This window comes from Papilio polytes, unplaced genomic scaffold (assembly GCF_000836215.1).
Source record: "Papilio polytes unplaced genomic scaffold, Ppol_1.0 DF824102.1, whole genome shotgun sequence".
Lineage (NCBI taxonomy): Eukaryota > Metazoa > Arthropoda > Insecta > Lepidoptera > Papilionidae > Papilio > Papilio polytes.
In genome coordinates, this window is record NW_013525102.1 from 4,758,220 (window position 1) to 4,773,529 (window position 15,310).

Sequence of the window (15,310 nt, forward strand, 5' to 3'; positions counted from 1 at the left end):
AAATGGCCAAATGTCATTCAGGAAAAATTCAAGCTGAACTTCACCCAATCCCTAAAGTCACAGTACCATGGCATACTATACACATGGACGCGACAGGCAAATTAAGCGGCAAGCGAGATGCAAAAGAATACATCTTTGTATCAGTTGATGCTTTCACAAAGTATGTACTTTTACATCATACTGTTAACATTGACTCTACCAATGCCATAAGAGCTTTAAAAGCAGGAGTATCATTATTTGGAGCTCCAATACGTGTAATAGCGGATCAGGGACGTTGTTTTGCCAGTAACGACTTTAAAGAGTTTTGTGCCGCGCACAATATTAACCTACATTTAATAGCTACAGGTTCTAGTCGCGCTAATGGTCAGGTAGAACGTGTAATGTCTACATTAAAAAATATTTTAACCACGGTGGAGTTGGATAACAATAAATCTTGGCAAACGGCATTACCCGAAGTGCAGTTAGCCTTGAATTGCACAACAAATCGAACCACAAAAGCGAGTCCCCTTGAATTACTTATTGGAAAAGTAGCTAGACCCTTACAGTTAATGACATGCGATACAAATGAGACTGACGTTGATTTAGAAACTATAAGAGAACAAGCGGCGCAATCAATTGAAGCAAGTGCTTCAATGGAAAAATCTAGGTTTGACAAAAATAAAGCAAAAGTAAAAAACTTTAATGTAGGTGACTATGTTTTGTTAGAAAATCAAGAACGAAATAAGACAAAGTTAGAACCCAAATTTAAGGGACCATACAGGGTTGTAGAGTTACTTGATGGTGACAGGTATCTACTCAAAGCATTGGATTCCAATCGGACATACAAATATGCCCATGACCGCTTAAAATCTATTCCTGAATGCTACGTTCCTTTGGAGTTGAATCTTGCACTAGATGAACCAATAGAATCAGTTGAGTCAGGATGCACCGCTAACGGCGCTGGTAAGTTACAGTCTTAAATTTCTTAGTGATTGGCCTGTGTGGCATTAACCTGTGTGGTATCAGCCTGTGTGGCATCAGCCTGTGTGGCATCAGCCTGTGTGGCATCGGCCTGTGTGGCATCGGCCTGTGAGGCATCGGCCTGTGTGGCATCAGGCTGAGTAGCATCGGCCTGTGTGGCATCGATCTGTGTGGTATTTGACTGTGTGACATAGGCTCATCTATCGCTTGTGTGTTACTCTATAGTGTGGGAATAGAGTGAGTGGCGTTGACCTGTACTGCATACGCCATGGTGACATTCATCTGTGTGTGGCTGTGTGATCTATGTGAAATTGTCTAGTGTGTAATTCGTTTGAGTGGTAATGATATGCTTGATACCTACTGATGTGGTATTCGTTTGAGTGACACCAGTCAATTCACTATATATCTGTCTGTTGTTAACTAGCAAAACGCAAATTAGTAGTATTGTTTAACTTTAAATCTGTGTGTGAATTATAATAATACTAATTTGAATAATATCTGTTGCTAGACAACTGTTTAGTAGAAGTTGTTTTAGTGTGTCAGAATGACCGAGTGTTAATGGCGTTAACACTTTGACGAATGAAAACTTTGTTGTTTACAGATGAGGAGGAGTAATAGACGCACGAGGACGTGCGATGTTGCAGGACGGCCGTAACGGCGCGCAATTATTGTTACTTAAATCGATTAATATTTCAATTGAATAGTTATTTTTAAAGTGTTGCCAATATGTAAAATTAGTTAAATGAAGAATGGTTAATTTTAATTCATGAGCGGGCAACCCCGAATGGGTTCGTACGCGTCAGAGCAACGATCTATTTGACGGTTGGAATGTCAGGTGATGATCGAGCTGTGTGCGCTTACAAATCCATTGGCTCGTGTTTTTCATAAGTTTTAGTGATCTGATTATATTGTGATGTGTACTAATTTGTAATAAAACAGTGTCACTGGTTGTTTTGCGGTTATACTTTCAAGAATCTCCCAAACACACGCCCATAATGCAAGACGATACCAATCAAGTAAATAATCCGCCTTCGGAGCTTACACCTCCGCCGCTCGGTACTCCGACATGTATATGTCTGTAGGTCACGTCTGCATAATCCAGATCCTAACAATAGCTTTTGAAGGCCAAACATTTTTTTTTCTACGTCTGTTTTTAAAACGTTACAGAAACTCTACATCTTCCAAAGCGTTTATTTTTAGTTAAGAAGTACGAGGCAGTATAACTTTTGTACCATTATAAGTAGAGTGAATTGGTAAAACCAAAACAATTCGTTTTTCTATTTTCACAAAAGTATTGTTACAATTTAGTGATTATCGTTTAGCTCCACTTTTTGGTATCTAACGTGAAGGAACCTACGTGAAATTCAGGATTTTGTTTTCGACGATAGGTCAAAAACATCATCAAGATTAGTATTATGTTCTTTAACTTGCACCTTACAATGTCAAGTCGCCATCTCCGAAAAGGTCAAGGATCTCGGATTCATGTCGGTATACCACTTCAGGATTTTTACACATAACTAATGTTTTATTACCTTACATACTAAAGAATAAATCATGGCTGAAGCCATATAGCACATCACATAGGCAAATTGTAAACTAAGCCCTTACACGCGCCATCATAACATTGAAAGAGAAATCTGATTTCATTTCAATAGTTTTTAAATTTACACAAGAATATTTAGCTTCTTCAGTTCACATTTAGGCAGTGTTTATAATTACCTAGACAGATTATGAATTAACTTAGTTCATAATGTTTCGGTAACATATATCGCGCAAATAACGTATTATTTAAAAAATATCAACATATTAAAGAAACGCATTGTTTCATAAAATTTCAATTTATCCTAACTTGTCTGTAATGGATCTTGTAATCACGATACATAATCCTTAAACTCACAAGCAAATTTGATAAAAGTAACACGCCCACAGAAATAGCTTAGTGATAACCGTTATACTCGTATTACGTACGATCCTGTCATCCTCGCCCACATACTAAACCTACGCTTACAAGATGTTAATTAATCAGGGTGTTTATTCAATTGAGGCATTTCTTTTTTTCTCTCAAAACTAAGTCATTAAAACTTAAACTTGCCTAGAACTTAATATTGGTGTCACGCCGCACCGTGCAGGAAAACTTGTCAAAATTACTTTATCCGGAAATAATTAAGTTTAAAGATTGTGGAATTGTGGAATCTAGTGGAATTCACACTCTTAGATTACCTGGGAAGTCCTAGGCTACATAGTCAACCTATGGTTATGTGCGAGCTATTCAAATATCAATGTCGTCATGTTTTTTCATAATATTAGAATGGAATCTAAGATTACTCTTAATCTATTACTAGCTTTCGCCCGCGACTCCGTCCGCGTGGAATTTAAAAATCAAAATTCAGTAGCCTATGTTTTCTTCCAAACTATCCACTACATCTATACCAAATTTCATCGAGATCTGTTCAGTCGTTTGGGCTAGAAACTCTAACAAACATCCATTCATCCATTCCATCCATTCATCCATACATCTAAACTTTCGCATTTATAATATTAGTAAGATAAGATAGTATCAAATTTAACATTTTAACTTTTGAATGACTTGAATAATAATTTGCCCTAAACTTGTGCTAGTATCAGGTAACATGCTTTACGTGAATGTTTCGGCAATGGGTACCAATGATTATTCAGACATAACCTGAAGTTGCTTTATCATTCAGCTGCTCCCATTCATTGTGTATACCATTTATTATACCGGATCTCAGATTACGTATGAACTAAATATAATCCTTTGTTTCGCCAAATATTCAGTTTATAGACAAGCCATCAGATGTTATAATAGACGTAGTGACGTTGCAGACAAGAAACACGTCAACCATCTCACAACGCTCTCACAGTAAATCCCGTCACGTCCTTCAACCGTACGCTGCATAGCCACATTGTTGCTCCTATTTATCTGCTACATACACTTAACATACCTATGTACTACCATTAATGAATACCTAACACACGTCATCGTAGAAACGAGAATCGAGTAAATGTCATCGGTCGGCGCCGCGACGTAAAATGTCAGCTGTAATCGAAAATAAATCGCTGATAACTGGAAAATATAACCAACTCACTCATTAGGTTCAGGCTTCGATCATTACGAGACTCGGTGGATGACCTAAAATGGCTCCTGATATAAAAATCAATTCACAAATGAACGTTTTCAATCACAGCGCGACGGTTTACTTTAACACTCAATACGAGTGTATACGAACTATTGTCAGTATTAAAACGTCGTATACTTTCGCCAGTAGACGTGTCTTTGTCTCAGTTTGTGCGCCGTCTGAGCGTCGATTGAGGGCAGCTCTCGGCGCAGGCTCCGCACGCCCACGCCCACGGCGCCCAGGGGCGGTCGTTATGCCCACGCTTCTTTGGAAAATCTCATACTTTCAGACTAAAAACGACATAAGATGGATTATGTGTTTTTTTAGGAATACTTTTCGATGTGTTGTAATTACATTAACACAATGCGTTAATAAAATTTAAACAACAATACGCAGATTAAACGCTAAAAATAAACTCGCATGAGAATAGTTGAAAAAAACGTCTTACAACAGGCAGACACTCAATTGTGGCGCCAACCGGGCGTAAAACTATATACAGTACGTACATTTACACCGGAAATGGCGTACACTTGAACTGTGGATGGCCTTATTCCTGGATCGGGGCCAATGCGAGCCGCTCGTAGGATCTATTCATTGTGGAAGCGGGCGATACTAGCGAGCCCGCTACCGCCCTCCATCTACTCCGTATCACGTCTTCTAAAAGCCCGTAGAGCTTTAATGGATAAATTATACCGACGACATTTAAAAATAACTCAGTAATCGCTTCCGAGTGGCAGAATCGATACTACATTCAGTTTCGTTGTCATGCGTTTTAGCCGGCCACCAGTGGTAGCGGCTGGGTACTTGGAGAAGGTCAACGGGGTAATAATTTGAGAAAGGAAGCCCGTCTGTAAATAGCAAGGTCGCAAACTATTAATAATTGCTTTTTTCGATACGTCCGCTTCATCTGGTCGATCGAAAATTTTGCATGAAAATAATAATGGCAAGTTTTTTCCGTGTGTACATAATTAAGGAACAAGTCTGATTATTTAAATTAATAAAAATACGAATCAACAAGATTTAGTTTTTAAGTTACGAAAGTTTAACAAATGTATGAAAAAATTCGGTACGTAGAACAATTTATTTTGTGAAAGTAAGTTCAGTGTTTCCTTTTTTAATATCTAAAAGATTTTATATTCTATGAAAATGTGAATACCACTAATTTCATCTACAAATAAGCGTTCAATAGCGCGTAATAAAAACATAAATCTCGAATTAGTCCGCAACATTTTGCCGTCAAATATCACTCGTTTAATCAACAAGCTATTCGACGAATTACCAAGATGCGGGACAGATTGAGGAAAATAATATTCGAATTGATAAATGTACTCGAAGACCAAACGATTTATCTAAATAAGAGAATATAATCAACTCAATCAAATGTGAACAAACACAATCTATTTCCAGTAAATAGTCTTTTCGTGTTTAATAAAAGGAAATAACAATCGCTTCATTATTATTTCTGATTCTCAGATACTCCTTTACATATCGGTACATCTCCGATTAGGTTGATCCATTTAATGTCTCCCTAAACTCTTTATTGTTTCCTTAATTTGATTTAAAACAAAAAAGTGTAAGTGTAAATGTGTCAATCACGTAATGCGCAGTTCGTCGCTGAATCATTTTATAACGGAACATCTAATAATAGTCTCGATAATGTATTGATAGTGAGCGGGCTGTGAATGAGCAAAGTATAGGGCAGGCCGGCGTGCGTTGCAGTCACTAGGCCACTGATAAGATACAACTGGACGTGCCAATGCGCATCGCCCTACCTTACAATAAACCCTAATACGATATCAAACCATACATCTTACTCATCATAATATAATCATAGTAAATAAAAATTTAACCGCAATAACAAAAGGAATGACGATAACTAAGCGATTTTAATTGAAAGTTGATAACTTTTGATGATCGATAAGTCTCCGAAAACATTCAGTAAGAAACCAAATAAATCTAAAACTCATTAAAAGTTGGCTAAGGAAAGAAATGTTTGAAAAACTTTTATTTCAGTTTTGAGCAAAAACCAGATCAAGGTTTTCTAATTACGTTTAAATTAAAGAATAATGATATACAGCAAAATATTTTAAAGATTGAAGATTTTTTGCTCGCAGCCCTGAAGAATAACATTTTTTAGATATCGTATCGCAAGACCTACGCCGAATGTCACTAAAGAGACAAGAGTACAATATCGAAATAAACAAGCCTATCTGTGACAGAGGGGTCGAGCAACGACCTCCGGAGCGGTCGCGCGGCGAAGACGCGACGGTCACGTCTGCACACTGAATAACAATTAACAACATGCCCACCGTACCCTCATTCTAACAATTATCCATTTGACACTCAGACATTATAGGATAATCTATCGAACATAGCATGTCGAGTTAAAATCTAAAACAAGATAAGATAACGCACATATGTAGAATTTGTTTAGACATGGAGAAAGCTTCGTCCTGTTGGTATGTATCTTATCTCCGTGTAGAAGTGGCCATTTAGGTCCTAACCGCTGCATTGGCTTTGGTTCTAAGGGCGCCATAGACTAATGGATATTATTAACGGGACGTTGAATATAATTTCAGCATTGGAAGTGAAATTCGATGCTGCTCTATCATAAATGCTGGAGATCGATAAAGTTGCTACACTGTTTCTCAGTAAAATATGCTATTGCTTGTCGTTGAGGCAGTATTTTAAATGTAGGTAAACTATTATGTTAAATGACGCAGCTACATTGTAGTTATCAGTAGGATTGTGTGTGCATAATTTTCTCTTGGGCTAACGATTTCCGGTAGGTATGATGAAGCCTTACGAAGCCCGCGCCCGTTAGTACGTGTGCGCGCGACACGTGTCGGATTGGTCGCGGCCAGTGTAGCCGCGCCGAGCGAGCGCTGTGCCACGCCGCCATCGCCATCGCCCGCCAGACGGATGTTGTTTCGTTATTCCGATGCATTATTCAAAGAAAACAATGTATTGTTAAAATTTTGTAGAAGAAAAGTCACGGCGAAATTACGTTAAAAAATACACAATACAAAAATCTAGTTTCTAACCAAAACAAACGCATGAGTATTTAACCTAGATGCCGAAAACGAATTAATGTATATTTTACCACCGTTCCAGCATAACAAAATACTTAGTTTATTGGAATCTATTTGCATGTTTCATACCGCAAGTAATGAGCATAATTTTAATTTTACCGCCGTGATAACGTAAATGGAGCACGAACTATGCGCATACATTTACAAAGCGCAGCGCGGAATGCGCACGCGCAACCGCACACAGTCGCCGGTGCGAAAAAATGTCATTAGCATTACGCCTACTTAAAAGTGTTACGTTCAACGGAGTTTTGAAATCCGTACAGAGAAATGACGTACGATTCTAATAGATTCGATAGGAATTAGTTGAAATCGATGATAAGCGATGTTTGTCGCGGTGGGAATGGTTTGAGCGAATCGGGCTGCGCAGATGAGGCTGAACGGCTATCGCGTGCAGGATACGGCGCCTGTTCCGCCGCGATAGCGCCACCTACGCCACCGCCAGCGACGCCTCGCGCCCCGCGCACAACTTCACATCATTGTTGCCCAACAAAGACGCCACAAGTCTCTCTTCAGATCCACACTGACCAAGTGTGACGATATAACACTACACTTTTGATATAAATCAAAAGGACCCGTGATTCAGCAAATTATAAGTATACACATGTACCTATTACCAGGCTTATTGCAGGAAACAGAAAGTAAAGTAATCATTGGTAAAACCATGCGGCATCACACTTATAAGACGAAACGCGAACTACTTTATTACGAAAACTACCATATTTAACTTATAAATAAATCGGACCGATCCAACGTAACATGCAAATTTTGTTATCATGGCTTTTACTTTTATATCATGTTATGTAAAAACTTTCACTGCATCACCAAATACTGCGCTTCTGTAAACTAAAAAGAAATTTTTTGGGGAGCCAGACTATTAAGCTAGAAAATGTATTTTCTGCAAGTCAATTTATTATGTGACTTGTGATCAGGTTAGGTTTGTACACACTGATCACGTTTAGTTGACAAAGCGTCCACCGGTGCGGCGTCCCCTCATTGTGCACGGGACGGTCAATTAGCAGCCCTTAATAGAGTTCATTCACGCGACCGCTTCACTGACTGCTCAATGAACACTGACTTTATAATTTATGACGCGCTGTAAGAATAAAAGTATCGCCCATTCAGAAGTATCGATCCCCTACCGCGTGGGCAGCGGGAACTATCGCCTACTATGCAAAGTATACTTTGGCGCCATTCTTGCTATAAATGCCGTTGGTAACAGAGATACATGGGAAAAAACATCAATACTTTATTGCGTGGTTATCATTGCCAATATTAAGCAAACAGATCACAATTCCTATACAACGACAAGAAGTAACAGTTTGTGGTTGTAGGTAGCGGCTCAAATAGACGATGAATCATGTGTTGTGATAGTGTGACAGCGTGTGAGCAGGCAAAGCGCAAAGTCCTGCGCACGCGCTGCGGTTGCAACCACAAACTGATACCAGACTTGTGGCTGTACTTGACCTCTTTGACGAAGTGAGTGATAGCGCTTTCTACAGGTCACCTGCTTTTTGAAGAATGCATTCAATAATAGTTAAAAAACATATTGCGTGTTCACAATAAAATTAGCGTCGTGTTCAAACAGACAATCAATCTATACCAATATAATAAAGCATAAACACACACTTCTTTATTGCCTAAGATGTAAGCAATTACAGCATATTTTTGAATAATTCTTTTTTTAAATAAAAAGCCCTACACTTACGTCACGCTGTAGGTTATATATTTTCACGCCATTAAACTTTGGGGGTAAATATTTTGGATAAAAACCCTAATGTGGGAAAGAGACCATAAGTTAATGCCAACAGCAAGAAAGCAAGACTGCTAAGGTTTGTTATGTCATGTCATTTTGACATTTGTAATTGACAATTTGACACATGTAAACCATTAAATAAAATTTTCATAGTTTCATGCGGATGAAGCCGCACGGGAATAGCTAGTATGTAATACAAAACATTATGTACTTATAATTCTGTGCATCGATTGATGTGAAAACAGATAATAACGCGCACTCTCCATTGCGTCGCCATAAATACACTAATCAGACATGTCATCCGTTGATGCATCGCTTAGTATGCAGTCGTATCGCCTCATTGTAACTGACTCATTATTAAAATCCAAACAGCTGGTCGTTGTTATGCGATTAATTGCTGACAATGTCGTGACAACCAAAGTTTTGTTTTTCCGAAAAGTCTGGAAAATCCCGGATAAACTCCAGATGATGATGAGCATCAATTAATAAAAAATATGCAACATTAAAAGTGAAATAGCAACACTGAAGAGTGTAGGTAATAAACTAAAGACACTCATATTTTCGAAGAAAATAAAACCAGTTTACGTTCGACTTTCGAAGGTTACAGACGTGTGTGTAAATATCACACAAAATAAATGATCCTTGAACTTTGCTAGCTTTGATCTAGCGGACACCGAAATACACTGACGAGCAAAAATAGACGAGTGGATCTTGGTTTTATTTTAAATCGACGCTTCATTTGTTTTGTTTTTCGCAGCTTTATACATTGCTGTTCTCATATTGTCCTTGAATTCACCTTTTTAATAAAAATACATAAAAGCGTCTGCGTTGGACTTTTAGCGAAGTATTTTAGTGACATATGTAATAAAAATATTGCTTTTTCTTTTTATAAATCCGTGTAGAACATACTTAACCTTCTCGTAGCATAGCGCATTCCAAATTTATCAATCAACAAAACGATTAACGCGACAGAATTAATATTTACGTTACGCAATTATCATTAGCATTCTATTTAAAACAATGTTGAACATTCGTTGTGTTGTGCGTCAGTCACCAAGTCCTGGTCCATGACGCATCGCAACCGACTATCGCCCGACATCGAAATACCACACAAGTGAGTTGTGCGTTGTCTTGGGCAAATCCCGCGTAAAAACTGATATCTGATTATAAAAATCAAATGATAATTGGGAGATTTACTCGGGAAAAATACTTTTGTTGACCTGTAAATGAGGTTAAGCAAAGAGTATATCAAGAATATTTCCGTGATAGTTGCGAGGACGTAACTGACATCTATACGAGAAGGATGAGATTTTGTCGATGACGTTACGAAACCATCTCAAGAATATTCGTGATAAACCCTCTGTGTCTTGTTTATTTCATTATTTAATTTGGAACGGGGTTTAACTTATTTTAATATCAATAATGTGCATTGCAAAAAACATCCTCTGTAAAAACTACTGACATGAATCAAATCAATTATAGCTTTTTTCATTTTATTTGTTAAAGTGTTGGTTTCACACAATATATTTATTTTTAGAAGTTAAAAACAAGTTTAATAAATAATTAAGATAAAAAAATGAAACCCTTATTTCGTAAAAATATAAAACCAAATATGAATCGTTTATAAACGCTCTAAAAATAACCATAATGACTCCACATACTCCAAATGAGTAATTTTCCTTTATATGGTAGATCCTTTGCACTTGCGTGCGTCAATGAAACGTTCACAAAGTCTAATTTGTAATACAAAAGTGGAGTAACCATTACTTTTTACCTTAACGTCAAATATTTGCTTAAAACCCTCTTTCTTTCAAGACAGGTATAACAAATACTAACTGGTTTTGCAGTGAACACTAAATATTAGGCGAGGTGCTATAAAAGTGGTTGCAACTCTTGATTTTATTCGCTATAAAAAGAAGTGAACATCGGCGCGCAATCATTATTGCCAGTGGAATTACTGTACTAACGAGTACAATCGTTTGTCTCATGGCAAAGACTAAATTGTCTAGTGCAATTTTTTTAATTATAGGTGACATAGAACTACTATGTATCATTTATCACCAGGTCAACGTCCTGGGCGTATTGTCCGCTTTATTATTAAAAAAGCATATTGTGTAGCAACCGTATTTATAGATCTCATGCACGTAACAATAAAAGATGAGAATTTGTCATGATATTGGCAATAAAATAGCATTTACATCAGTTCGCGTGCAAGTTTTGAGTGTTTTAAGTTATTTAAACACACATTAATTTAACCGCGAAGCTAAAATTACTTAGTATCACGATATAGGTGTTATATTACGACATTGGAATTTTGATAGTAAACTGTTTTTACGGTAATTATTACTACACGAGTGTTTATTTCACTCTCGGATTATAACAGTTTACACTCAGAGTATTTTATAAATAAGTTTAAAAATAGTTGTGGGATAAATAAAATGAATTTTTTGTTCCGATATTACAAAAGTATTTTCCATTTTCCCCGTTCAGTACACAGTGATTGACGTAAAAGTGTTAAATGTTGGAATTATAACTCAAGAATTAACCGCATGAATTACTAATGATGAAACATTCGGAATTTTTAGTAAGTAATAAATTGAAAAAGGAAAAAACTGTTAGAAAAGGCTTTCCTTTCTGGGAATTGCATAATGTAATTGCAGGATAAACCTACCTCTGATATAATCCCGCGATCGATACATTAAAGATACGATTTGATGAAGATAGATGTCGTTATCGCGTCGTGTAGAGACAGTTCAGTCGGAATACGAGCGAGTCCCGAGCGTTACATCATCAGCACTTTCTAACTGCCTTCGGTTCGTGATTTATGTCGCCCTCCACTTAAATTAACGAACCCAACGTAATTCCACCAATCAGAATATCTGCACTAGAAATTAGAAATTTTTAACATAATATAGAGCAAAGATATTGTTAAACATTATACATTTCATCTTTAGACGCTTTCGTTTGGACAATGTTTATTCGGGTAGTAGCGAAGTGTGCATCCAGTGCATCGCGTAGTTACCTTGCTAACAAGCGGGCGACGGATGACGCACACCAATCGGAATGTCGGTGCAGAATGCAGCACGCAGCAGCGAGTAATTGGACCGCACGGTAGCTAGAAAGAGTCAAAGTATCCGCATCGAAATCCTTCGTAAATAGAGCGAATTGTAACCCGATAAGCTTCGCCTGGAAAGGAATGAAGTGGAGACGATGCTCGCCGATAAAGGCTACACGAATGTGTAAGATATAGAAAGCACTTTAGAAAGGAATGGAAGTTGCGCGTGACCCGCCGCCGTCGCCGCGCGAGGTGAGCGGCCGCGCGCCGCTCGCTGCCGTAGCGTCCTTCACTCCCAACCTTTTAATTGGTAGATTTTCGCATACGTCGAACTTTGATTACATTAACAATGTTATCGCTAGCCTTATTGATATTTCTCAACGCGATGCGACGCATCGACACGCAATGTTTACCCCGGGCTTATCAAAACAAACGATTACACTCATCTCACAATCCCCGTGATGCAATGTGTGCGTTTATTAATTAAGATAGTAATCTTAACGCCAACGTTAAAAAAATCTGTGGTTATCTGGGCTTGAAAGCTTTAGGCGTTATTGTTACGCTAAGGGGAAAAGCTCGATATTCCATAAATTTTATAGTCAATTTTGTATGTGCCATGGCCAGGACTGCCGCGCGCCGGCACACCACGGCGCTGCCCGGGGCCCGGACAGTTTGAGCGATGAACTCACCCGGCCGGCTGGTATTTAAACTGGGCTGCGATCGAGGCCATCACAATGCGCCGCGCCCGCTTAGCTGACTTTCAGCTGTTACGCTCATCAAATTCGCTTCATTCTAACAAACAGACTCTGCTGCACCTCTGGCATATCGATCATAATGCTAATTTAATAAACATTCAAAATATTTGACTACACTTATGATGTAACTATTTTATTTCAACTTCTACCCTACCTTATCCCTACATCCGTAGGGTCGAGGCACCGAGTTTTCGTCCTTCAAATAACTATATTATCCATCATCTCAGTCAACACTTCCTTCTTGCTCATAAGAGTTTTCATCCATTTTTTTTATTTATAAAAAAAAAAACAAAAAGACTATGCTCAAAGTGGAATGCTAAGAGTAAATATGTGAAATAAAACATTCAATTGGATCAACATTCTGGCTTAACGAACAACAAAGTCTAGACAAATATTAATTGAATAAAGTAGCTTATAATATGATTATTTGTTAGCCATAAAATGAAAGGGAGTGCACGATGAGAGGAAACGTATTGAATAAATCCGGCAGACGGCGTCTGGCAGCCGCTGTCGACATCTCTTTGAATAATGTTTCGGAATCCAATCTAAACACGTGGCCATCCGCCGAGCCGGATTACAAAGCTGTTATACACCAAAACAAGTGCAACTGACAATTATTCATTTACTGCTGTCAAAAACAACATAATTATCTCGATCTCGAGCTTTAAGTTGTTTTTTTGTTGTAATTAACATGATAAATGTAATTAATGTTTACAACAAATACGATAAACATAATTACATAACATAGAATGTTTGTTATCTCAATAAACGAAGGTGATAATACGAACATACATGGTTGTTTCCAATCGTTTCAGAGAAAAAAAAACATTGCTGAGAAACGGAATCACACTTTGGTACCTAAATCAGTTTAAATTTTAGCGCATTTCTATACCTTATTAAAAGGGGGACGTTGTTTAGTTCATGGACCCGACAATATGCGGGTCTGAATCTGACTAATTTATTGGTGTGCGTGAACCGAATCTCGCATTAGGTGCGAATACGTGTGCGTAATACGAACGTCGCCGCCTAACGCTCGGCGCTAATTTGCATCCAAATTACCCTTAATCTATGGGTTTAGGTAAGTATAAGGAGACGTTTAACATAATTCCCTCACTACAGTACAGACTGTGCCAAGTACACGGCTAAGAATAGACTAACGAAACTTCCTCTTTATATTTCCTTAACTTTAAAAGACGGAATTAGGGGTTAAATGGTGCTAGTCAAAAGATACACACTCCCTTTGTTATTAACTAGTGACATTCCTATTCATAAGTTTATTATAATACAATAATTTTACATTTTATGACAATAGTGTCTTAAAATGTGCAGATGCATCATAAATAAATATGAACTTGGATATGTTACAATTAGCACAGCGGGTACGCACACCACGCAATCAAATACAACGCACTAGATCAAGAACTGCCATTTACCAGAATGATCTGGAAATGACGCGTTCGAATTTCAAAATGATCGTTCTAGAATGTATGTTAACGGTCACAAGCAATTTCAAATCCTGTGCCACCTATAAGCGCTCATGCGCAAATTATTTTGAAATAATTAATTAAGGCAATAATTTACTATTAATTAAATATTAAACTAATATATGCATTCTACTGCGTTCAATTGAGTATCTTTATTGAACTACCTGAGGCTAAATCTATCTTACTAATATTATAAATGCGAAAGTTTAAATGGATGGATGAATGTTTGTTAGAGTTTGTCGCCTAAACGGCTGAACGGATCTCAATGAAATTTGGCATAGACATAAATGATGGTCTGGAAGAACACATAGGCTACTCACTTTTGTTTTTTTTAATGCCACCCGGATGGTGTCGTGGGCGAAAGCTAGTATTTTATAAGTAAACAATATGTATGTATTGTATGTACATTACATTTTATTACGTATAAAATTTACGAAACTATAAATATTTTGTTGATATATCCTACTGGCTGTAACAAGCAAGCCTCGTGACGTGACGTGCCATGCCTCATTACCCTGTCAAAAGTGAGAGGAAGCCTTAAATAACAGTGTGGCATAACAGCGAGGTAAGTTTATACTTCTTAATTTTATGTATAGGGTTTCGTTATATGCATTTGTTACGTAATGATATGTCAATTGAAATCTTCTCACATTAGTTTGTATGCGACACTAGCTTTTATCCGCGACTCCGTCCGCGAGGAATTAAAAAAAAACAAAAGTGAATAGCCTATGTGTTCTTACAGACTATCCTCTACGTTTGTGCCAAATTTCATTGAGATCTGTTCAGCCGTTTAGGCTACAAACTCTAACAAACATCCATCCATCTAAACTTTCCCATTTGTAATATTAGTAAGAAGTAAGATTAGTAAGATGTATTGTCAATTAAATACTTTTCTACACTGAACTAGATAGGCTGCTTGGGCCTAATTTAATTTTAAATGAGAAGGATAAGGTCATCGTAATAAGCATCTGTGATTTTTAATTGTAAAAATCCAGGCTATACCGTGATCTAAAGCCACTGCAGGCGTTCAGTTGTAGCTGTGAGTTTTATCAGAACAGTCAAACACTGTTCGAA

The 15,310-nt window shown here is 37.6% G+C and overlaps 1 protein-coding gene across 1 annotated transcript; it reads left to right on the forward strand.

Annotated features, from left to right (window-relative positions):
- Positions 1-6: 6 nt before the first annotated feature.
- On the forward strand, positions 7-2,028 carry LOC106099826. Its single transcript, XM_013278493.1, has one exon. The coding sequence runs from the start codon at positions 84-86 to the stop codon at positions 957-959; it is 876 nt and encodes a 291-aa protein (XP_013133947.1). The 5' UTR covers positions 7-83; the 3' UTR covers positions 960-2,028.
- Positions 2,029-15,310: the final 13,282 nt, after the last annotated feature.